The sequence below is a fragment of the Notamacropus eugenii genome, chromosome 2, assembly GCF_028372415.1.
Source record: "Notamacropus eugenii isolate mMacEug1 chromosome 2, mMacEug1.pri_v2, whole genome shotgun sequence".
Taxonomy (NCBI): domain Eukaryota; kingdom Metazoa; phylum Chordata; class Mammalia; order Diprotodontia; family Macropodidae; genus Notamacropus; species Notamacropus eugenii.
Window position 1 is genome coordinate 290,848,150 of NC_092873.1, and position 25,651 is coordinate 290,873,800.

Genomic DNA, 25,651 nt, shown 5'->3' on the forward strand with positions numbered 1-25,651 from the left:
ACCAAAGTTCACCCCCAAAGCATTACTTACCCCAATGTCGTCATGGTGACAATCGTATACCAAAAGGAGGCTGGGATGCTTGTGAACTTGCTGGCAGAAGAGCCCTTCTCGGCATAAAACATCACAGTGGCAAAGATAATGATGGCCATGGTGAGAGAAAACAGGAGGAAGCCCAGCTCTGACGCGCAACTTTTAAGTGTGTAACCCAGGATTCTCAAGCCCTGGGAATGCCGGGAGAACTTGAAAATTCTGAAGACACGGAAGACCCGGAGGGTGACAAAGGCGCCAGACACATCCTCGTTATTGGTCATCACCAGGCCAATGTAGTATGGCATGATGGCCACCACATCTATGATGCTCATCACACTCCGGATAAAGCGGTAGCGGCTAGGGGCTGCAAAGAGCCGTAGCAGGTATTCAACAGTAAAGATCATGACACAGGCCGTGTCCAGGCAGAAGAAGGCCACCGCATAGCGCTCACCACATGGCAGTTCCTTGTTCCCAGGCACCGTGCCACAGGGCACTGTCTCCACTACATTAGTGATGACAGAAACAGCGATGAAGAAACCTGTGACATAATAGAAGACCAAGGCCAGCGTGCTCGTGTGTGGATTCTCAAAGGCCCGCCACATGGTCTGACGGAAACTGAGCGACGGCAGGGATTCCTGGTTGTTCTCAGAGTCATTGTCATCCATCAGCCTCTCTGCGTTCTCCCGTTTGCGGTCCTTGTACTCTTCATAACAACAGTCCCCAATGATCTCCGGAAGGATGCCATAGAAAGCCAGCTCGTCATCATAAGCAGAGATACACTCGTACCGGGGGTAATGAAGCTTTCCTGTGCGGTAGAAATTGAGGACACAGCGGAATACCTCTGGGTCTCGGTCAAAGAAATACTCCTTGGTGTCCTCATTGAAAAAGAATTCCTTCTCTGTGCTGCCAAGTAGAGTGTCGGGGTAGCGCTCCAGAGTGGTCCGCCATGTCTGGAACCTGCGTCCACTCACGTTGAGGATGATCAACTCATCTTGTCTCTTGTTCTTGTCAGCTGGGGCCAGGGGCATGGGGCAGTTGGCTACGGGCATCCAGCCAATGGCTGCTGCCCTGGCAAAGGGCAGCCAAGCTGCGACTCCAGCAGCCATGGTGACGCCAGCTCTCAGGACAAGTTACCGTGTCTTGGAAAAGTCACACACCAGCTTGGAGTTAGCTCAGCAACCCCTGAGGGTGACAGCAGAGAAATGGGGTAAGTCAGAATGGAGAGAAGTAAAAGTTAAGAGACTGAGAATAGGGGCAAGCCACTAGTGACCAAAAAAAAGAGATTTTATCTAAATCAAAACCAGAGGACTATAAGAAAAGAACCACAGAGCAGCGCTAAATTGCTCTTTGCCTTTCCACTCCTTAGCCCATATGCAGGGCAGCTAGTATAGGTGTATACCTGACAGATGCTGGTGACTCACTGACAAACTGTCAAGTTCCAAGAGAGCTCAGATGCATTTGGAAGGGAAGTGTCCTCAACAGAAAGAACTGAGAAGATGCAGGCTATAATCAGCTCCAAAAGGTTATGGCCCGATTACAAATTTAAATTGGAAATGGGTAAATGATTTCTCATTAAAAGAATTTAAAAGTGGGATAAACATGCTAATTTTTATTTCTTCACTAACCAAGGCAATTAAGAAGTTGGGAGGGGGGGTGGGCAGGAGGCAGAGAAGGAGTAGGAATAAACATACTCCTTCTGCTCATTTCTCTAGCCAATAAGGTGAGATGCCCAAATTAGATCAAATAAATCCTAATACCAATTCATTGTACAAATGTCCAGGAGCTAAGCCCACTGCTGTTTTGACCTATCTATGCTTTCACTTCCATCTTACAAGCCAGGCAATGAATGACTCCTTTCCTTCCCCCTTCAGGGCCTAACCTACAAATGTGACAATCAAAGTATAATATCTCTAATGTTAAAAGTATAATAATAAATGCTTGTTGAGTAAGAGACCTGGGGTATTAGTTCTCATAATTTTTAAGCATGAAAATCCCTTTAATGTAGAAACAAAAAAAAAGATTAAATATTCCCTCTCCCCTTTGTATTTGCATTATTAGTATCTATTGATTATGGAAACACACAGTGATGAAATGACAATGTTTGAAGTATATATGGGCATGTAAATTAGATACAATAACTCTGTCCCCATCACCCACCAAGAGATCCACAGTCCAAGGGTTAGGAGCTACTGCCCTCCAGGAAAGTGTCAAGATAGAACAGTAAAGACATGAAAATCTATAGGACTTTCTTTGGTCCTTAGCTTATCTGTGTTCTATAGCTCTTAGTCCTTTTAGAGAAGGCTGCCTTGTAAGCAGAGTGACCTCCAGATTCTTGGTCAACCTGGTCCATTTCTAATATGGGCTCTGCCTCCCCAGTGCATCCTTGTCAAGTTGTATAACCATGCACAACTCAACCCCAACCTCTCCTGATTCCACCCTTTCCAAAACTTTTATTACCTCTTCCACTGGCTTACTGGTATTTCAGTTATCATGCTCAGACATCACTTCTTTGACCTTCTGTGTGTATGCCCTACTCATACAAGCTCATTCTAAGTACAGACCATCATGTGGATGCCCTGGCCACACACATGTCCCACATTTGTATGATACATATGCAGGCCCATTCTTCCCACTGAATGCTATATTACTACTTAATGTTGCAGTATGGGTTTCAAGGTGGACTGGAAATAGGCAGAAAATATATGCACTTGCTCTGCCTAAAAATGGAAAGTCAGCTTTCCACTATTTGTGATAAGGGGTGAATGCAAGAGTTCCAACAATCCGAAAGAGTGAATAATTCAAAAATTAAAGCTATTTGGCTTTGGAATGCTTTATTATTTCAACCCTGCCCTTCTACCCCAAAAGTCTTAGTGCATTGCCCAGATCACACAGCTCCTGAGTGCTAGGAATTCAAATTTAGGTAAAAAAACATATTTACTTTTCTAGTTATTTAGGTGATGATAACCAATTATTCATAGATACTGTTTAACAAAGTATTTTCCTCACCAAAACCAACAGCAAACAAAAATAAACCAAACCAAAATAAACCCTATGAAGTATAATTATCCCAGATTTGCAGAATCTTGACTGGAAAGAACTAGAGGTGATAATAATAATAGTTTTTATGCAGCACTTCAAGGGTTTCAACGCACTTTATCATTTTCATCCACACAATCTTCCTGTAAGGTAGATGATATTATTATCCTAATTTTGCACATGGGGAGACTGAGGTTGAGAAAGTCTAACTGATTTGCCCAGGGTCGCACAGGTAGTAAATGTCTTAGGCAGGATTCGAACTCAAGTCTTCCTGACTCCAGGCCCTCTGTCTACTGTGCCACCTAGCTATAAGATTCCTCTCTACCATATCTTTGAAAAGTATTATTGTTCAGTTGTGTCTGACTCCTCATGACTCTATCTGGGGTTTTCTTGGCAAAGATACCAGAATGGTTTGTTATTTCCTTCTCTGGCTCATTTTACAGATGAGGAAACTGAGGCAAATGAGGTTAAGTGACTTGCCCAGGGTCACAAAGCTATGAAGTGTCTGAGGTCAAATTTGAACTCACGTCTTCCTGACACTAGACCCAGTACTCTATCTACTGCTATACCTAGCTGCCCATCCTTGACAAGCAGTCACTCAGCATTTATTTGGAGCCCTTAAGAGAAGGGACATCCACAATGTCCCAAAGCAACTTGCTCTACTTTTGAATAGTCAGAACTCTTAGAAAGTTTTTCCTTACATTGAATCAAAATCCATTTTTGCACAATTTCGACCCACTGTTCCTGATTCTGTCATTTAGAGCCAAACAGAGCAAATCTAATCCCTTATTTTAATTAATTACATTTAATTCTTTAAAAAACTGTAGTTTTTATTGCTGCCTCTTATTTCTATATTTCATCATTTCCAAATATGTCTGTTCCTTTTCCCTACCCACTCCTCCAGGCTGAGGGTAACCTATTGAGCTCAAATCCATCAGTGAATTAGGGAGATGTCTACCCCAAGTAGGTGAAGACTTCCCCTTGTGGAACAGACAGATGAGAACAATTTATTCCAATGGGCATGAAGGTGACTGAAGCAGGAGCTGTGGAATGCTTAGAGTTCTAGGCAGGCATTGAAGATGACAAGTTCATCCCAGGCCATTGCCAGTGGTCTTGATTTCAATGACTCTGGAAGACAGAGTGAGATGTGCAGCTCACTTAAACCCGATTCACACACAAGTCAAGATGTGACCCGTGATATCACTGGTCCTCTTAAAAATAAAGGGCAAGCAACAATACTTTGCTCTCCATGGTGGCCCTTCAAATTCTAGAAGACAGCTAGCTTCTAGAATGCTCTTCTTGAGTTTTCTCTTTTGAGGTTAAACATACCCACCTCCTACAACTAACCATATGGCACATTCTTTAACCTTTCAATCCTTCTGATTCCTCTCCTTTGAACCTATGGCAGGTTGCTGATGTTCTTCCTAAAAGGTGCAGTGGAATGGCTCTAGATTTGTGGATAGAGAGCCTTGGTTCAAATCTTAGCTGTGTGGTCATTTCTTTTCATTTGGATTAAGTTTCCTCCTCTGTAAAATGAGAGGGCTAAATTTAATCATCTTGAAGGTTCCTTCCAACTCTAAGTCACATGAGAGATGACACTCAGAAGATTCTATATCTGGTCTGACCAATAAGAGCATCTAAGTGACTTGATCAGGGTCACACTAGTGGAAAAGATAAGATTCAAACTCAGATCCTTTGAGTCTCAGACCAGTGATTTTGACATCATTTCAACTTTTGATACTCAAATAATTCTGCATTCCCTGAGAAAATACAAAAAAAAATATATCCAAGACAGGAGAAAAATTACATTTTTATTTTCACCAACCTCTACTTCAAGGTTCTTCATCTTTTTGGGTATCATGGACCCCTTTGGCCCAGGAACCCCTTCTTAGAGTAATGCTTTCAAATGAGTAAAACAGAATACATGGGACCACAAAGGAAATCAATTATATTGAAATACAGTTATCAAACTATTTTTTAAACGTTCATGGTCTCAACTTAAGAAGCCCTGATCCAAAGCTCAATACAAGTTCTTGGTGAGCCATGGTGGCCAAGCAAGCTAATGCCACCTTCGGTAAAGCTTTCCAGGAACAGAATGGTGATAGTTTCACTGTACTGTGCCCTAGTCAGACCACATATGGAGTATTGAGCTCAGTTTTGGATGCCAAATTTTAGGAGGGACGTTGATAAACTGAAAAGCAACCAGGGTGGTGAAAAGTCTTGAGTTTACGGCCTATGACGATCGGTTGAATGGATTAAGGCGTTTTTTTTCTAAAGAAAACAGAGTGTGGGATAGAGAAGGGTTGAAGGGAATATGACAGCTGTCTTCAAATAGCTTTCATGTGGAAGAATGAATAGATTTGTTCTGTTTGGTCACAGGGAGTAATTCTACAACAAATGGGTAAGAGTTGCAAAGAAGCAAAAAGTTTGATTTAAGTTTCCTCCTGGCTGAAGACATCCCAAAGTAGAATGGACTGACTTTGAGCAAAAGCTGGATGACAGCAGTGTGAAACAAAGGATCCTTTGTCAGGTAATAGTTTGGAGTAGATGGCTATTAAGGTCCCTTCCAACGCTGAAATTCTGCAGTTTGGAAAGGATTTAGGGTATCCTCATTTGAAATAATAACTTCAGATAATCCTCAAATAACTGAACAGGCCGAATCTCATCACAACAAATTCCAAGGGACTGTCTCCATTCTTCTCTCTACTGAGTTTCGCTGTATTAAATATTCCTTTAAAGAGACAGTGTTGCTATGATAGAAGGAACCCTGGTTTGGAGTCAGAAGGACCTGGTACAAGTCCCAGACCCAACACTTGCTCACCATGTGACCACTAGGCAACTCACTTAAACCTCTCAATTTCCTCATCTATAGAATGAGGATAAAAAGACTTGAACTAACCACCCCACAGATTATTGTGTGAAAATTACTTTGTAAACACCAACGCTTTCTATAAATGTCCATTATTGCTATAAGTAGGACATTGGTAAGGGCTTAAAAATCTTTCTGTTACAAAGATTTGTTCTGTATGATAATTATAGCCCCCTTTTGATCCCTTGGGTGCCTCCCTCAACTCCAACACTGCATCCAATTGACCAGCATCTCACCAAAGTTTTCTTTATCTGACATCCCCTCAGGATCTAGGCACCCATATTTCCACTGGACCTTAATGTTTATAAAACACTTTGTTCACAACAACCCTATGAGATAGATGGTGCAGATGTTGCCATCTCCATTTTACAAATGAGGAAACTGAGGGTCTGGAAGAAATAATACGCACAACTGATTTTGGATATGAATCCAGGGCTCCTGACTGCAAGGCCAGGCTTCTTCCCACTACACCATGCTGCCTTGCATCAAATTTGCACAACTTTATTTGTTCCTTGGTAACACTCTTAAATTGTTTTCATATGTGGAGGCTCTGTTTCTCCAATCAGATTACAAGGTCCCTGAGGATAAGGAATGGGTTGGGTGAACTAAATTCAAAGGTTGATATTGTCTACGACTCACTGAGAGACCTCAGACAAGCTGCTAATATTTCTCTGTGCCTCTATTTCTCCATTTGTCTGATGCAGGAAATAATTAGAGTTTCCCCCTCCCCATTTCTGAGGGTAAAGGAAGGGTGATCCAGATGTCATATGGGAAAAGCAGTGGATAAGATATGTCCCCCATATAATCACACCAAGAAAACAGAATAACTGGTTGGGGTACAATTAATTCCTGATCCTGGCCCCTAAAAGCAGAAAGCTATGACTGAGTTAATCCCTTGAGTTTGATTTTGGAATGAACCATAGAACTCTTTACTCCCCGCCTAACAGAGAGGGGATATGGTACAGTAGAGGGATCACTGAGCTTAAAATCAGATAAGACAGGTTTCAGTTTAGGCTTTGACAACAGCTGCATAATGATGGACAAGTCATTCACTCCACGAACCATAACTTCTTCATCTGTAAAACAGGAATAATATTTGCCTTACCTACCTCATAGGGTTGTTGCGAGAAAAGCATTCTGCAAGCCACAAACCACCGTGTAAATATGAGCTGTTATCATTATTAGAATAACATAAGAATCTATCTGCATTCTTTGAGCACACAATGACTTACAAGATGCTAAGTGGCTTGGAGGGGAAGCCAGACTAAAAAAGTGTGCGAAGACGATATGCCCCACAAAGAGAATAGATAAATGAGTATTTCAAATATCACATTCACAGGCCCTCTGAAGTCCTTCCCAGCTCTAAGTCTATGATAAAATCATTGCCTCTACGTGGTTTCAAATGGGTGCAGCCTAGCATTTCAGAGAGAACAAAGGGCTGTCTACATAGGATCTCTACATTCGTTCCTTCATACACACACACAGACATACTTTTCTAGGTCATAGAGGATCAAAAGATGACAACTTAGGTCTATAGGACCTCAGAGGTCACTTAAGCTAGACCACTCATTGAGCACATAACAAAACTGAGCATTAATGTTAAGAGACTCACTCAAGGTCACACAAGGATAGTTAAATAGCCAAGATTTGAACCCAGGGCCTCTTGCTCCAAATCCAATGCTTCTTTCCACTGCATCATGTTATATCTTAGGCCAGAGGAAAAAAATCTAAGGGCATGGCATGATGTGACAAGAAGAATGTAACTGGAAATATGGCAGTCAGGAGATAGGGATCTTACTTAAGGAATCAAAAGATAAAGAGCTGACAGGGCACTGAGAGGTCAAATCCAGATCCCTGTTTTTACATATGTGGAAACTGAGGACCAGAGAGGTTCAAGTCACTTAGGTAGTACTAGTAGTCCTGGGATTTTAACCCTGCTCCACAGATGACCAGCACAAAATGCTTTCCACTGTACTATACTGGTTCTTAGCTCTGTAACATTTGGGGGGGGAGGGAATTTCATTTCTCTTGGCCTTAGCTTCTTCATGTATACAATATGGCAACATGGTAAAAGAGAAAGAAGGTTAGCCTTGGAGAATGAAGCCCTAAGTTGGTTACCATGATTTCAACATTTAGTAGCTATATGACCTTCAGTTTCCTCATCTGTAAAAAACAAAATATAGCACTCAATATCAGTAACCTCAGCGGACTGTTGAGGATCAAATGAGATATGTACAAGTGCTTTGTAAACTTCAGTGCTATATACATTGGAATTAAAATGAGACTTAAAAGATCTCTAAGGCCCTTCTCTAAGATTATATGATGCTATAAGAGCCAAGAATCCTGGGGGGAATGCCTGCGGTTCATCCCCTCACATGAGGAGCTCCCAAGACTCTCCAAGAACAATTTTCCTCTCTACGAAGCAAGACAGATAGCAATAGTTTTTACTGTGAGCCTCAAGATCCCTTGAGTCTCTTCATTGGGAAAGGAATTTCTTCTGAATATCACAGAGCCAGTCTTGGGCATAGTTTAGGGAACCATGAAGGAACTCATGGCCTCAAGTCTTACATGGGCCTAAACCATCAACAGAAAAACCATCATCCCTCTTCTCAGCAGGCTGTCTGGTGAGCAGCACTGGCTAGGCCCCTGTGGTCCTGGACCAGATTTCGAGGACTGTACCTATCACCCTGGACTGGACCACTATAGAGACCTAGACCTAGTCTCCTGAGCAAGAAACTGCTATAATGAAGCTACATTCAGTAGACCCCTTCATGGACCAGATTCCAAGATCTGGACCTCAGACCATTGAAACTTATCTCCCCACCCCTTACTCAAACTATATTCTCATTTATAAAATAGGGAACAATAATACCTGTAGTACCTATCTTCTTGAATTTTTTGTGAGGTTCAAATGAGATGAGGTTTGTAAAGTGTTTTACAAACCTTAAAAAGTTACATAAGGTCAGATATTATCATCATCATCTTTTTCTAACTCTAAGTATTGTAAAATGCTTTACTTACATTAACTCAGTTAATCATCAGAATCTTCCTTAATCCTCAAAACACCCTATGAGGTAGGTGCTATTATTAGCTCCATTTTGTAGGGGAGGAAACAATCTGAATGTGAAAGTGGAGTGACTTGCCTAAGGTCTCACTGCTAGCAAGTGTCTGAGGCAGGCTTTCCTGACTCTGAGTTCAGCACACTATCCTTTAAGTCAACCCTTCTTTCTTGAGGTCCGTTGTCTCTGATTATCTAGTACTTAATGCTGTCTGCCACCTTAGCCAACTTTGTTTCTACAAACTCCAGGACTCTACCTCCTATCCTAATGGTTCATGGCATTTTATTTTTGAAGAAAGAAAGCAGACATTTATCAGCCTCAGGATGTCAACCAATTTGAGGTCCTCAAAATGTTTTCCATGAAGGAATTATTTTCTGAATGTTTTTTCTTCTTTAATTTCTTTTTTTCCTTTTTAAAATCTTAAAGCATTTTTACTTAAAATTTTGTGTTCCAAATTCTGTCTCTTCCTCCTTCCTTCCCCCCCTTCCCTGAGATGATAAGCAATCAAATATAGGTTATACATGTGCAATTATGTAAAACATTTCCATTATAGTCATTTTGGACAAGAAAAGTCAAATAAAGAGGGAAAAATAAGAGAAAGAAAGTGAAAAATAGCATGCTTCAGTCTGTTTTCAATCAATAGCAGTTCTTTTTCTGGAGGCAAATGATATGCTTCCTCATCAGTCCTTTGGGATCGTCTTGGATCATTGTGCTGCTGGGAATAGCTAAGTCATTCACAGTTCATTGAACAATATTGCTGTTACTGTGTACAACATTCTCCTGGTTCTGCTCACTTCACTATGCATCAATTCATGTACGTCTTTTCAGGTTTTTCTGAAATCATCCTGCTTGTCATTTCTTACGGCACAATAATATTCCACTACAATCACATACCACAGTTTGTTCAGCCATTCCCCAAATGATGGGCATCCCTTTGATGTCCATTTCTTAGCCACCACAGTAAAAAAAGAGCTGCTATAAATATTTTTGTGCAAATTAGGTCATTTCCCCATCTTTTCGATATCTTTGGGATATAGATCTACCAGTGGTATTGTTGAATTCAAGGGTATGCATAGTTTGATAGCCCTTTGGGCATAGTTCCAAATTGCTCTCCAGAATGGCTGGATCAGTTCACAACTCCACCAACAGTGCATTAATGTCCCAGTTTCCCCACATCCCCACCAAGAACCAACACTTTTTTGTCATGTTAGCCACTGATAGGTGTGAGGTGGTACCTCTAAGTTATTTGAAATTAGATTTCTCTGATCAATAGTGATTTAGAGCATTTTTTTATATGACTATAGATAGCTTTGCTTTCTTCCTCTGAAAACTGCCTATTCAGATCCATTGACTATTTATCAACTGGGGAATGACAAGTATTTTTTATAAATTTGACTCTGTTCTCTATAAATTTGAGAAATGAGACCTTTATCAGAGGCCTTATTGTTGCCAGATTTTTACCAGTTTTTGGCTTTCCTTATAATTTTGGTTGCATTGGTTTTACTTTTGAAAAAAAATTTCTAATTTTATATAATCAAACTTATCTATTTTATATTTTGTAATGCTCTCTATGTCTTCTTTGGTCCTAAATTCTTCCCTTATCCATAAATCTGACAGATAAATTATTCTATGCTCTCTTAATTTGCTTATGGTATCAGTCTTTATGTGTAAGTCATGTTGACCTTATCTAGATTGAAGGCATTTTACAAAATGTTTTCTTGTATTAGAAAGTAAGGGGTCATGGAGGTAGGAAAATCCAAATAAAACACTTCCATGTCTTTAAATCCTCAGGGCTAACTTTCCCTATTCAGTGAGCCTGGGTTACTTTCTCAAACAGGTCAAATAAGCAATTTAGCAATTTCCAGGGGATCCAGACAATTATTGCTCTCTCCCTCACCTCCAGAATCTCTTCCCTCCAGTCTCCACAAAAATGCAAAAAGGGGCAGATTACTCCATTGATTAAATGTCTGACTTTGGGGGTGGGGTGTGGCGTCTTCTCCATTTAACCTGTACTTGGTCCACATAGGAGCCCTACCTTCAGTATAACCTCACAGGTAAGAACTGATTTCACTCTTTGAGCATTCTATAGTATGTCACCCCTTGCTAGGCACCGACAGCTCACCCACAGCCAACCCTAGTATGCATTCCTACAACAGGCAAAGGATCCCGGCCCCGTTTCCAGCCAATGGCGCTGCATACGCCTTGAATGTCAGGTTTTTACTAGGACGTGTACTCTTCCTAAATGGAAAACCTGAAGCTATTTTTGTTTTTGACAGCAGAGTTTGGCAGCAAGAGGGGGGGAGAAGTGGGGGTTGGGGAAGAGAGACACCCCCTGAAACGACAAAGATAAAAAGCACAAGAGAAGGGGAATAGATTTCTCCCTGCTATAAAAAAAAGTTGCCAGCACAATTGCCAAGCTTCTCTTCGGGGTGGGAGAGCATCGCCCTGGGGTTTAGATTTACTTAAGGCTTTAACTTCCAAACTGGGTTAAAGCCTAAAATGCCAGTCACCTGGGTAAGAGTCCATCCAAAGGGAAGTCAGAGAGCAAAGAAGTCAGTTTCTGCCTGCACGGATTCCTGATTTGTAATCTGCCCCGCCCCCCATGAGATAATATTCGTAAAGCTCTTAGCACTGTGTCCAGCACGTAGTAGGCACTATTTCATGCTTATTCCTTTCTTCCCTTCCCTCCGACCATCATTAAAGGGGTGGAATTTAAGGCAAGGAGGGAAGGGAAAGGATAATAAATTGGAAAGTGCCCTAGTTGACCCCAGAAAGCAATTCTTGAACTTGACTAGGTGAACCATTCCCTTGACCCCAAAAGGCTCAGACCATCTGATCCAGAGAGACTCGTTTCTCCTACAGTGCCGCTCCTAGGCCAGCCAGAGCACTCTCCTAAGTGTTTTTCCTTCCTCTTCCACAGCAAAAGGGAAAAATGACTTCTCTCTCCCCCTTGTTACATGCATTTTATCCCACAAGTAGCCTACAACCAGAGATAAACACATCAAGAAATATATTTGAGCCAACATATCTACAATATGTAAATATGCCCATGGGAAGGTAGGATCACCCTATTTGCATACATATGCAGAAACATTTATGATTACAAAAATCATGCACATGGAAACTTTAGGTGCAGGGGCACAAAAGATGTGTACATACATAACACGCAAAATGTATACTGTTTGCTATATAACATATATTTGTTTCCTCAGGACACTTCTACGTTCTTTAAGCATGCAAGAGGGTGAGGAGAAACCATCCATTCTCTAAAGCAATAAAATGGAGATTTTCCTTTACCAGTAGATTCTTCAGCCTGTTGCTTGTATTTCTGTCCCGACCCCAATAACAGGAGGAGGCTTTTATACTGGGCTCAAGTTCAGCATCAGGGAAAGTAAATCAACTCAACTAGTCCAGATGACTTCTCTTATCCTCTGACCCAGTCCTCTGTAAATACCTTAGAAAATATACCCTTTGGCTCCATCTGCCCAAGTCTCGAAGAATCAACCTCTGATTTTAATAGAACCCCTTTGAGAGCGGAAGGACGGAGCAGGACTGGGACAAAAACAGCTGTTCCAAGCCCATCTGACTTCTAGGAGCATAGAGTGCTAGGCTCACTCCGGGCTGGAGAACTTTACCAAGCGCCCTGATTCATTCACTCTCCCTTTCTTCCCTTGCTCCCCTCCCTCAGCAAGCAGGAGTACAGAATCTATCCCATCTGACACCTCTCCCCAACCTGAGCTTTCCGAGCGATCAGTCCCTCTGGGTCCTTAAGGGACAGGGGCCACGATAGAGGTTCCTGGCCCCCAAATGAGAGCACAGCTTTAAGGGATAAGCAGCAAGTGAACATCTAAGCAGAATGCTGGACCTCCAGGCTATCCGCAAGGGAAGGGCGCCCCAGAGTCTGCTCCCTACCCTTCCTCCGGAACCTGGGGGTCGGGAGCGGAGCGCGGAGCACAGCGCCCCCCGCCCCGCCCCCCGCACTCCCCAGCCCTAGTGCCCAGCCCCCAGGGCGTGGGGGAGGGACTCGAGTGGGCAGCTGGAGCAACAGGCGTGGGAGCAACACCTGCGGACCCCTTCCCTCCCCCACCTCGTCCCTTTTACCCCACCCCCAACCCCAATTCCTCGCCCTCTCCTCTTACCTTGGGCGCAGAAAGCCCCCGGCCCCTCCCGCGCCCAGGGCTCCCGGGGAAGCTGCAGCCCGGTGCCCGGAGCCGGGGTCTGGCCGAGGCGGAGGCAGCCCCAGCGGCTCGGAGCCGTGAGCGTGGAACGGTAGCTCGCGGTGCTTCTAGGCGAGGTGAAGTCCGCTCGCTCGCTCTCTCCTTGCGTCCGCCAGGCACTCCGTCCCTCCTCCTCCCCCGCCGCCTCTCCGCTCCGGGCTCGGCAGCGCGCCCCCCTTCCTCCTTCTTTCCTTCCTTCCCTCCCTCCCTCCCTCCCCGGCTGCCCGCCTCGCTTGCTCCTTCGCTCGCTGCCCCCGCCAATCCCGGCGTCGCGGGAAGCCGAGACCAGCGGGCCACCGGCTAGATGGATAGGTCCCTCTCCCTAGGGGGGAGGCCGCGGGGGCGCGGGGCGGGGCCAGGGGGAGGAGGGAAGCGGGGAGCAGGAGCCGTGGGTGGGGGGGATGAATCTGGAGACGAAGACCGCAGGCAGGCTCCTTGGTGCCCGGCGGGTCCGGGCAGGAAGAGCTGCCCCGGCCACAGGCCGGAGAGCTGGGCGCTGCCGTAGCCGCCCGCGAATGGAGAGAGGCGGAGGATCGCTAGCCTAGCGGCCGGGAGGAGGCCCGGGGGCGAGGGTGTGCGAGGGGGAGTGACTCGGTATGCCTGTGCGAGTGTGTGTGTGTGTGTGTGTGTGTGTGTGTGTGTGTGTGTGTGTGTGTGTGTGTGTGTGTGTGTGTGTGTGTGTGTGTGTGTGTGTCTGTGTCTGTGTCTGTGTCTGTGTCTGTGTCTCTGTCTGTCTGTCTGTGTATGGGCGGGTGTGGTGCGCGCACGAGCGAATGTGGGGGAGAGAGAGCGAGAGCGAGAAGCGAGGCTCAGTCTTAGCCTTAGCTTTCTTTCCTTGTGCGTCTCCCTGGGTGAGTGGAGGAATCCGACTGTGTGACTGTATCGAGCGGAGTGTGGAGCCACGAGTGTGAGTGCGTGTGTCCGTGTGGGCACCGGGTGGGGGGAGGGGCCAAGCCAAAGTGCCAGCATGGGTGTGTGAAGCCGGGAATATCCGGAGTATGCTGTGTGTCAGAGAGCACGGGTATCCGTGTGCTCTCGTGGTTGAGGCTATGTGGGCATGTAGGTGATGGTGAAGCTGTGCAAATGAATGTTTGTATAGAGCTGACTGTGTCCACACGGGAGCGCCCCCACCATCACCTGCCTGTGTTTTGACCCCAGCCACCTGGGGAGGCGTCACCTTCGAGCTCCTCTGGGAGTACACTTCTTCAAGCTCCAGGACTTGTTCATCGAATCAAAGCACCGCACCCAGCAGCCCTCGGAGAAGCCCCAGTATTGGCACTCTCTATGCCCCACTATACAACGCTTATACCTTTGCTCTTTCAGGGTGAAGGGACGCCTCTTTTCTTAAAGGGCATGGCTGCTCCGCTAATGGTCCGTTTTGAGAGAGCACAGTATGGTCCGTGTGAGCCTGTTTCGAATCCCCCTTTGCATGTCCCAGACTCGAGGGTCCGAAGTCCGGGCTTCAGAGACTGAACAACCTCATCACTATTCCTGGTGCTTGCACCAAGCTCCCCATCCCCAGAGTCGGACGCTTACCTACTGTCCCTCTGCCCCATACCTTGGGCTCTCAAACCCACGCCCTGATGTTGAGAGGTGAGTGGAGAACGTGGAGAGGCTATACGAGACTGGCCAACTCCAGACTCCCCCTGCAGGGGAGGATGGAGCGTCCTGGAAGAGATTCTCCGACCACTCACTGGTCTCTGGGGTCCGGCAATCTTGATAGGTCCCTGGGGTGCTCAGAACCCAGGGTTTGGGAGAACCTGTCACTTCTCTGGTTCTCCCCAAGAAGATAAAAAAGAGAAATGGCTTCTCTAGGTTGAATGTGTGTGAGAGCGGGTGTGTCTGTTAGGGATGGAAAGGGATATTGATACGTCCTCAGAAGTTCAGTGTGAACCCAAGGTTTGGAAAAAGAACCCACAGGATCATGAAGTCTAGCTTGAGGAGGAGCCAGAATTTTCATCTGATCCCTTTAGAAATGAGAGTCTTCGGGGTAACTGGACATTTGACTGGGTGATGTATTGGGAAACTTACATATTTTCCTCCCACTTTGGAAATGGAATAGAATTCGTAACAATGACCTGCGTACCTGGGAACTTTGTGTGGCAACCAGGCAGCCTGGAAATTTGCCCGAGGTTTTATGAATAATACCCCTTCCCGGAATTCCCCTTTCTCCCTATACTGCCACTCTTAGATTATTGTAGTGACACCAACCAGGCAGCAGGGCATGGGTGAGGATGGGAGACGAAAAGCACCATATAGCAGGTGGGTGTGGACCAGAGGGTGAGGTTGCCAGGAGTCCCAGTGCTGTGTTTGATTAGCATAATGATTTGCATACCGTAATAATGATTAACAACAGTGCCACTCCCTGGTAGATACGGGAAGGATTCAGGGAGATCCTTTGCAGTTTTCCTCTTCCTTTCCCTTCTCTTCCTTTCCCCACCCCCCAAATCCCTCCTGGGCACAACTAATTTTCTAGCAAGTGGTTTGAACTAGGGACTTCGTCTCCTCTGGGAGGATGCTCCTTAACCCTTATAAACTGGCTCAGAGCTCACAGGACATCTTCCAGTACAGTCTCCAAGTACATTTACAAGTTAGTTGTATAATCCCTGACTTTTCTTATTCTTCTTTTTATTATTACTATTAAAAATCATTCACATTTCTTTAACACTTTAAGCCTTACAAAGTCCATTTCACATTAGCTACGGAAGGTAGCTTATACAAGTTTTCCAAATGGGACCACAGAAAGTTCAGAGAAGCTGACCCACTCAGAGCCACACAGTTAGAATTAAGTGAAAATCAAATTCAGGCCTCTTGAGTCCAATACCTGTTTCCTTTCCACTCCACCCACCTACCCACCCTTGATCTAAATCTTGAGAGACTTTATAGTATTTCCATGTGTAGGTTCCTATGCTTTGAACTGGAGTTCATTATCTATTCATCTATCTATCTGTATGTATGTAATATGTGCCTACACACATATGTATGCATATGCATATATGCATACATATATACATATGTACATATACATATGTATGTACGCACCTCTTATGGAATTGTTCTTGAGGTGGGTATCTTCACTAATGGGGAGGTAGGTAGAAGGGAAGGAGAAAGTAGGAAAAAACTTCCTTCTAAAAAGAAACCTTAAGTAATTGACTGCCATCTCTTAGGGATACTTTTAGAGCTAACCTGTGATTTCACTGGAGTAAGGAACTCCATCTACAAATGTAGTTTTGTGATTATTCTGCGACTATTAGTCTTAGAGAGGTGCCCAGAACACTGAAGGGCTAAGTCACTTGTCCACACAACTACTATGTATCACATGTGAGACTCACATCTTCCTACCCACAATATGAAGCTGCCTCTCTCAGAGAGAGTTTAGGGGAAGGAATTAGATGACTCTTCACATACCTCAGAGCCTCATGATTCAGAAAAAAAAATAATATTTTTTTTCCTTTTCCTTTCCTCCAAAATGACGGGACAACAGAAACAACAAAAAACACTTTTATTTTCTCTTATAATCAAGTGGCCTAGAGAACATGAGATTAAAATGTCTAGGACAAGGCTTCTTGGAATGTGAGGCAATCATAGATTCTCTTCAGCTGTAAAATTCTTAGAGATCATCTAGTCCAACTGTTTTATTTTCCAAAGGGCTGGAGCAGTTGAATGATTTGCCTAAGGTTCATACCTCTGATGAGAGGCAGAGTTAGGTTATGGAGCCCAAGGTCCGTTCACTCAGGGCCACAGCTCCTTGAACACCACCCGATGCTTCTTAGGCTTGTGCAGCTAGTTAGGGCTCTCCCTTTTCCTCATTTTCCCAGAGTCTCCCAGTCTCTCTTTGGCTGCCTGTCCTCACCTTTTCTCTCCTTTGCCTCTGGCCTGGCCGGGATTTTCAGTTGCTTTTCCCCCATGACTCGGCCGCCTTTCCTTTACTCTCAGCTTCTATTTAAAAAGCTAATTTGGGAGCTTGGTCGATGCTCCCAATTCAGGCATTGTAAATGGGAAATGAAAGTCAGAGAGTGTCTTTCTCCAGAAGCTGCCGAAGTCCTGGCTTTTTTTTTTTTTTCTGTTTGCCACCAGCCTGGCTGTGGCATTCGGGAGCTCCTGCACTCCTGTCTCGGCTGCTTTTAACAGGGGTTTGTATGTCCTTTCCAACCTGGGCACCCATGAGAATGACTCTCTGACTACTCTTTGTAGAGCTTTTCACTGTTGGCACCTCTGCTTGGCAGCCTTGCGGTCAAGCTTGAACCTCCTGGTCCCTGACAGCTATACCACCAGCCTGGTGTACTTCCCAGCAGTCCCAACTTCTACCCTATTGTTGGTAACAGGGTTTCAGAGCATTTTAAAAGTGTCTCCTCTGCCCTCTCTGCTTGTGATCATCCTGCCCTCTAGATAGCCATCTAGACAGCAGCCACTTTGCCCTTACTCACATACGGAAGGAGGAAAACAGGATGTTTTTTGACAGACAAAATAAAATGCCCAGGAGCTAAGCAGCAGTTTGGGTATACTTTCATTGGAGCTGAGACTCTGGATTTATTATTAGACTTTTAAGCTTCCTTCTAGGACTAGTGGGGAAAAGGTGCTAGGAAATTTGCCCTGACTTGCCATGAGAAGAAAATGAACACCTGCATCTATTGTTTTAATAAGGAAAAGGTCCCCCAATCTGTGAAATTCATAGTGGTGAATTTCAAATTGTTGGGATAACAGAGTTTGAATTCTACAAGTTTTCCTGGAGCACTTTGGCTTTTTCTTTTGTCCCCATCACGTTCTACTGTGTATTAAGTTTATTGGCGAATGTGTACTGGCCCCCGGTAGATTATCAGCAACTTGAGGATAGGGACTATCATTTTTTATTTTTGTATCTATAGGTGCCTCCTGCATATGCACATAATAAATGTTTGTTAAGTTATAAAGGATAGGAACTGGACCTGTTACTTAATTGATACCGTGAACTTCCAGATGAGGTAAGTTATACTCAGGTCCACACTCTCCAGATTCCAACTTTAGGGATTTGCCTAGACCACAGAGAGACAGGGTAATTTCCCCAGGGTCGTATAGCCTTCAGTAGGTCAGAGGTGGGATTTGAACCCCTGGTCTTCCTGACTCTGAGGATCTGTCCACTACTCCAGTGGCTTGCAAACGTTAGACACCTTTTCACTCTTAAAAATTATTAGAGAGCTTCCCCTTCCAAAGATTTTTTGTTTATGTGAGTTATATTTATTGATACTTACCATATTAGAAATGAAAATATTCTAGTATTACAAAAATAGTTTTAATCTCACAGACCCCCTGAAGGGTCTGGGGTAACCCCCAAGAGTCTCCTAGGGATCCCTAGATCACACTTTGAGAACTGCTCCACTATTCCATGCTGCTTCTCAGTTATAAAGAGAAGAAATTCAAGTAATGGTGGGAAAAGGATGATTGGGGTGAAATTGCTGTCAGTAAGTTAAATCTTTATCAAGGGCCAATCATTCATTCCCTTTGTGACCTATGAAGTAAAGTTCATGTTTTAGCAATTTGGAGGAGAAGAGAGTGGGAGATGCAAGTGGTTTTGTTGAGGTTTAGGGGGGATGGGACCCCAAAATAGCAACACACAAGTCTTGCCCAGATGAATTCAACCCAAGCCTTCTTTCAGTCAAAGAAAAACAAGTTTTATTAAAGATCTGCCATATTGGTCAGACTCTTAATGAATCTGAACATTTGCATTGCTCATGCGAGCCAGCCAGATTGAATTGGAGCATCTTAATGGATGCTGAGAAGGAGCTTATATATAGAAAGACTGTGGGAAGGATCTAGGAGTGGCCAAGTAGTCAGGGTGACTGGAGGAGGGGTCTAGGGAAGATATTCATGGGAGATGCCAGTGGGCTGGGGTGACTGGAGGTCAAATGCCTGTATCAAGAGAATGGGGTCTAGTTAGGATCAAGGCTGAGAAGTAGCAGGGCTTAATCTGAAGGTAACAGACAATGGAGGGCATGAGATATCTTAGTCCAGCCCTTTTTTGAAGCATGAATTCCCATAACAATATTCTCCAAAAATAATCATACGCATTATGGTTGAACATCTTTTCCAGTGAGGAAAATGAAACTGAGAGAGGTGGGAATGACTTGTCTAAAGTCACATCACAATTCAGTGGTGGGACCTGGACCATAAGTCAGGTCTTCTGACTTTCAGGGGAGTTCAGTGTTCTTTTCTGTACATCATAAAAGCAGCTGCCTAAAGGTTCTGATTTTTGTGGGGAAGACTGGGCGGGGTGGAGGGGAGAGTGCTGAAGATAAAGGAGAAAGCTATTGGAGAAAAGGAATGTTTTGAATCCATGATAGGTTTTAATTCTAGTGTCAATGGCCCCTAGTCATTGAAGGTATTTGAGAATATTAGTGAATTTATCATTTAATCTCTGCCTCTTAAGCCCTGTCTGATAGGGAAGGTTCTTGTGTTCTCAAGTGCTAGAGATAGAGGGAGCATAATGAAAGGGATTTTAGGACTGAGCTAGGTGTCAGATTGAATTATTACTTGGGAGGGAGGATGAAGGAAGCAGTGATAATATTAAGTTTTATGAGAGCTTTCCATCTCTTTAATCCAAAGAAACAGTTACTTCTGTGAGCCAATCACAGTTGACCAAAGTCTTCCAATAATCAGGATACTTCTGGATTGGCTGAGAGTGATTCTAGTACTATAAACATTTACAGAGTCTAGTCTGAAGTACCTATGTAGATCTGACAGAGCACCTACTATGTGAAAATAATCACAAATCAAAGTATTAATTAAACTCACTTAAACATTAAGTATCTGGTTTTCTTTTTATGAGGCATTGTAGAGATACCCTGTGCTCAAGGAGCGTACAATTCTATTCATGGCAATAAGATAAAAAACTGAAATGGACCATACAGCTCCTGTAGCCCAAAACCTTGATTTTTATAGATGGAAAAACTGAGGTCCCAAAAGGAAAAGTGAACCCAAGGTGACATAGATTGAAAATAGGACTTGAAACTCTGTTCTCTTGTCTTGATAAGGGATATGTTGTTGGCCAACTGAAATGGAAGGATCCCCAAAGTCCTCCAATAGAAAAAAGAGAAGACTTTACAAGTGAAATAAATCACATCATAAAGGGAGACTTAAGGTTCACGTTTCCAGAAAAGGAGAAAAGTCCGATTTTCTGCTTTTGGTCCAAATCGGTTGGTTAGATCTTTTCTTCTTTCTCTTTCTACTAAGTGTACATTATATCCCCAGAGAGCCACCTCACTGGGAATAGTTGTACCAAAGCCAGTCAGAAATGTCAGAGCCACTGCTGTCTCTCCACTGCCCAGCCCCAAGCTCTCTGAGAGCATCAGCTGTGCTAGATGCAACAATCCTTCTGGGGCAAATTGTCAAAAACCTATTAGCCAAAAACAAACCCAGAAAACTGTAAAAGCCAATGGCTCAGTCCAAGGAAACACCAAGACAAATGCTCCTTGGTTTTAAATATAGATATTGTATGAAAGCCAAGGATGGCTTTTGCTGAGCTCTTGACTGCTAAGAGCTATGTCTACTGGGAGCTGTATATAAATGGAAGCCTATAGAACTTGTGATAATGATCAATAGTGGTTTATTTCATGATTTTACTGAAAGAATACAAATATTCAAGAGTAAAAATAGTTCCATTTATATGAAATGCTTATCAGTCATCTTTGTATAGCAACTGAAACCTGCGTCAAATAGGAAACCATTAATGTGATTATTTCTTAGTTGAGAGGAGGGTGGAAGGAACTTTGGGAAATTCAATTCACACATTTATTAATGCCTACTTTAGGCAAGGCATTCAGAGATAAAAATGAGGCATCCTCTGTTATCAATAATAATAATCTTATTGTGCAGTCATTTCAGTCATGTCCAACTTTTCATGATTCCATTTGGAGTTTTCTTTGGCAAAAGTAGTAGAGTGGTTTGCCATTTCTTTCTCCAGCTAATTTTACAGATGAAGAAACTGAGGCAAACGTGGTTAAGTGACTTGCCCAGGGTCATACAGCTAATAAGTGTCTGAGGCCAGATTTGAACTCATGAATATGACTCTTTCTTACTTCAGGCCCACTGCTCTATCCACTGTGCCCTCTAGCTGCCCTTCAATAATAATAATAATAGCTAACATTTATGTAGTACATACTACGTGCCAGGAACTATGCTAAATATTTCATAAACATTATCTCATTTAACCCTTACAATAACCGTGGAGGTAGGTGCTATAATTCCCATTTTATAGATGAGGACTCATCTAGGATCATACAGCTAGTAAATGAACTCAGGTCTTCCTGATTCTAGGCCCAGAGCTCTACCCACTGCACCACCTAGCTGTCTATCAAGCAGCTTATATTCTATAGGCAATAAGTACATTGAAAAGTAAATAATCTCCACAACTTCTACTCATGTTATTATTATCTATACTTTGGTCTACGGTTGTTTAAATCTGTGGCAAAATTGTGAAGTCATCAGCCAGTCAGTTAATAAGCATTAAGGGTTTACTGTGTGTTAGGCATTGTGTTAAGTGCTGGGAATCTAAATATATGGAAAATGAAAGATAATTCTTTCCCTCAAGGAGCTTATGTCCTAATGGAGAAGCCAACACATAAACAGAAGCTTTGGGGGGTGGGAGCGGGGGAGGAAGAAGGTATGGAGATATACAGAGGAGTGCAGTCTAGTGGGAAATGAAGCATGTGAAGTTTTTGTCCAGGGTTTCCTGTTTTCCATTGTTGCCCCTAGTCTTCTCACTCTCCCCTCTCATTCTTGTGCCTCCCTCTCCAATCCTGTTCTCAGGAAAGGATTCAATTAATTTAAATTCAACATTTGGGTTCATAGATCTAGAGTTAGAAGGGATCTAAGAGGTCCAACCCTTTCATTTTACAGATAAGGAAACTGAGGCACACAGAAGGTAAGCAACTTGCCCAAGATCTCACAGCTAGTCAATGGGAGAGCCAGGATCAACACCCATTAGATGGGGAGACAAAAATAAAAAATGGCAAAAATCCTTGTCTGAAAGGAACTTCTAGTCAGAGTGCTGGGAATACCAAGAGGAATAACAGCACAGTTTTTGCCTTCAAGGTAATTGTAATCTAGTAAGGGGATGAGTGAATGAATGATGAATGGATGAATGAAAAAGCATTCATGGTATATTGTGTGCCATGCATTGTGCTATATCTTAAGGACACAAATAGAAATTCAAGCATGTGTGCTCTCAAGGAGTTAATTCTAACTGGAGAAGATAACACATTTAAGATTGGGCTGTAGGGTAGATGAAAAGGCCCATTCACGTTTAGGGTCCAGTGGCAAAGCAAATGGCAAATCCTAAGAGGCCCTAGGGTATATTGGTGAGATGCATAGAAATGCTTGGGGGTCTCAAGGATATGTAGTCATGTGGCAGATGTAAGGACCAGTGAGCTTCCATCTTGCTAGATGGATTGTAGTTAATGACTCCATGCTCACCCAAGCAGAGTACAGAAGGGGTGGAGCTGGACCAGTCTCTTCTCACAACCACTGAGAAGGCTAAAGTGGGCCTTAAGACTGGAGTGGAGCAGAGGCTTTGGGTTATCAGGGTTCAGCCAGGATTGGAGAATGAGAAAGGGGGCTTTGGCAGAATGCCCATAGCACCTGTATTCCTGGTCCTTCCAGAACCTAGAGGGGTCTGGGTACTGGGCAGACTGAGTTAGGGCAGTGGAAAAGAGTCCTGCAGTGCCTTCTCCTTCTGGTGAAACATATAGGCAGATAATTTGTAATATAAATTATGAGAGCAGTACAGGGAGAAGGCAAAATGAGGCATGGGAAATTCTGGAAAGAAGTCACTTCTACCTGAGGGAATCAGAAGAGGGTCTCAAGGATGACAACTTAGAAGATCCGGTAAGCTCATTCTTACTATAATGTATGACCAACAAAACGTAATGTGCTTTCTTTCCCAAGTACAATAGAAAAGGGAACATTTGAGGAGGCATATTGTAATATGATAGAAGAGATAATGGATTGGAATTCAGATGACTTGGGTTCAACTCTCTGTGACCCTTGGTAAGTTATTTAATCTATCTGGATCTATGTTCTCATCTGAGAAAAAAGAAGGTTCACTTTTGGGATCCATCCCAACTCTAAACCCATGATCTTAAGAATAAAACTTGATGGCAAGGGAATGAATCTCTAAAGGAGAAGTTTCAGGCATTATCCAGTCGAGCAGTAGATACATTTGAGGAGCAGGGATGAATTCATGGGCCTTTGAAGTGTTATTGTGTAGGCATATACCTGATCATGTCTATATTAGCTGGTTCTAAATGAGTCCTATCTTATATGAGGAGGTAATTTCACAAGCTTGAAGCCTGAAAATAATGAAGTTCTTCAAATATAAGGGGAGTATTTATTTCCTATCCCTCCCCCTGCCCAATAGATGATGTTGTCAAAGAAAACAAGAAGATAACAGAGGTAATGAAGTGTCAGTGAGTTAACAATATGTTACCATTCAATGATTTGTTTATAACACTTTTCTCTAGCTAAATTAAGGGAAGTCTGGCCACTGGAGGGATAGAAAACTATTCATATCTCTGAGGATTATTGAAAGGCTAAGTGCTAGTTAATCTATGGCTAGATCCTGAAGGGAAAGAGGAATCTAGTACAAGAAGGAATTATTTAGTGGGGATAAGGAGGGGATTTCTTTTTCCTTGTCTCTCTCCAAGACCCTCCATAGCTCTGTCATGAAGCTAATCTACCAGTATGAGGCACTGTGTTGAACAGAGAACAAGGATGCAGACTTCCAACAAATAAAGACAAGAGAGGGAAAAAGGATCTCCAAGGGAAGCAGCAACATTAAGGAATGGGACTTCTGGCAGCAGTGAAGGGAGCTAGCTGTGGATTCAAGAAAGAGTTAACCCTGGCTATCAAGAGTAGAGTTATGAAGAGGAGAAGATTCTCAGGTGTTAACCTGAATTACCAGCCTAGCAGAAGTGGTATGCAAGGGTGGCTGAGGATCGGGTTTTGTGAGGACTTAATAGTAGAAAAAGGACTTCTAGACCTTAGACTATTGAGTCACCTTGACCACGTGTATTCCCTACACTTGTGCCTTCCAGTCATTGCCCTTTGTGCCTACTCTTTCCATGGATGTTCTGTATATTAGTGGGATGGCAGAACTAGGCTTATAGGAAATTATTTTGTAGCTACTCTTCTTTCTATATCATCTTGGTTGATTTTGCTTATACAACCCAGGCTTGGTATCGAGTCCACCCATGCAAGTAGTGTAATCCATGGATGTCATTTTCAGCATGGCACCTACACCTCTCTTCTCTCTCTCTGGGCTAAGTTGCTCATTCCAACCTACCCTCATACCAGAAAAGCTAGGGTCCTGGCCACAGGTTGTAATTCATTACTCTTCCTCAAAGTCCTAAGAGTAAACCTGGTGCATGCATATGTAAAGGACTGGGGAGAACACAATCTTATTATTCACCGTTCTAGCTCCTGAGCCCCCACAAATATGCTTCCCGTTTACATACAAATCAATCACCATGCTTAAATTTTTAAACACAAAACATTTATCAATAGGACAAAATCAAGAATAACCATTACATTTACTTATTAGTCATCCAATCAATCAATAAAAATTATTAAGCACCTGCTATGTTCTAGGCACTGTGGGAAGTATTAGAGATACAAATATGAAAAAGAAACAGTCCCTGCCCTCAAGGAACTCACAATCTAACATGAGAAGACAACACACAAAAGGAATCTGAGAAGTAGGGAGAGAGAGGAATAAAGAAGTTACCTGGCATAGGGACATGATGGAATCCAATCGAAAGTAGTGCATCTGGTAGAGAATGAAGACATGGCTGGCCTGCAAGCCCTCTTTAAAAGGAGTCTTTGGGAGGAGTTCTTTGTCCTATTCTCTAACCCTTCAATCACAGGGGTAGAGGGTACTGAGGGATATTAATGAGGTGATACAACCTTGAAGGGTGTTGATGAAGTTTTCTGGGGCCATGGTGGAATCCAATCTAAAGAGCACAACTGGTGGGAAATTGTGTGTGTTTGTCCTTCATTACCAAAAAAGACCATGCCATCACAGAAATAATGACATGACTTGCTCTTGACTTTGTTTTGAGTGAGGGAGGACTGTGCAGGTCACCAGCCTCACTTCTCTTCCAGAGACATGTGAATCCAGTGATCAGATATTCATCAGGGTGACTGGAGATCACCCAGGATGAGGCAATTGAGGTTAAGTGACTTGCCCAAGGTCACACAGCTAGTGAGTGTCAAGTGTCTGAGGTGAGCTTTGAACTCAAGTCCTCCTCCTGACTCCTGCACTGGTGCTCTTTCCACTGCACCACCTAGTTGTCCCTTGGTGGGAAATTAATTGGAAGGCAAAAGCAGAAACAATCAAGTATTATAATCTATCCACGAATCTGAATGAGCTCTTGCACCAATATGCCCACTATCTATGGAAAAGAGTGGAC

At 43.4% G+C, this 25,651-nt stretch overlaps 1 protein-coding gene and 1 long non-coding RNA gene across 2 annotated transcripts in view; one reads left to right on the forward strand and one right to left on the reverse strand.

Annotated features, from left to right (window-relative positions):
- Nucleotides 1–13,383, reverse strand: part of KCND3 (potassium voltage-gated channel subfamily D member 3) — a 307,637-nt gene extending 294,254 nt beyond the window's left edge. The window contains exons 1-2 of the mRNA XM_072644347.1: nucleotides 13,134–13,383; nucleotides 31–1,212 (exon numbers count right to left, since the gene is read on the reverse strand). Coding sequence (XP_072500448.1) covers nucleotides 31–1,136 — 1,106 coding nt within the window. The 5' untranslated portion in view covers nucleotides 1,137–1,212; nucleotides 13,134–13,383. The remainder of the gene's footprint in view (nucleotides 1–30; nucleotides 1,213–13,133) is intronic.
- Nucleotides 1,151–12,291, forward strand: LOC140527432 (uncharacterized). Its single transcript, XR_011974799.1, has 3 exons — nucleotides 1,151–1,237; nucleotides 5,446–5,596; nucleotides 12,207–12,291. It is a non-coding gene; the product is annotated as an uncharacterized lncRNA (long non-coding RNA).
- Nucleotides 13,384–25,651: the final 12,268 nt, after the last annotated feature.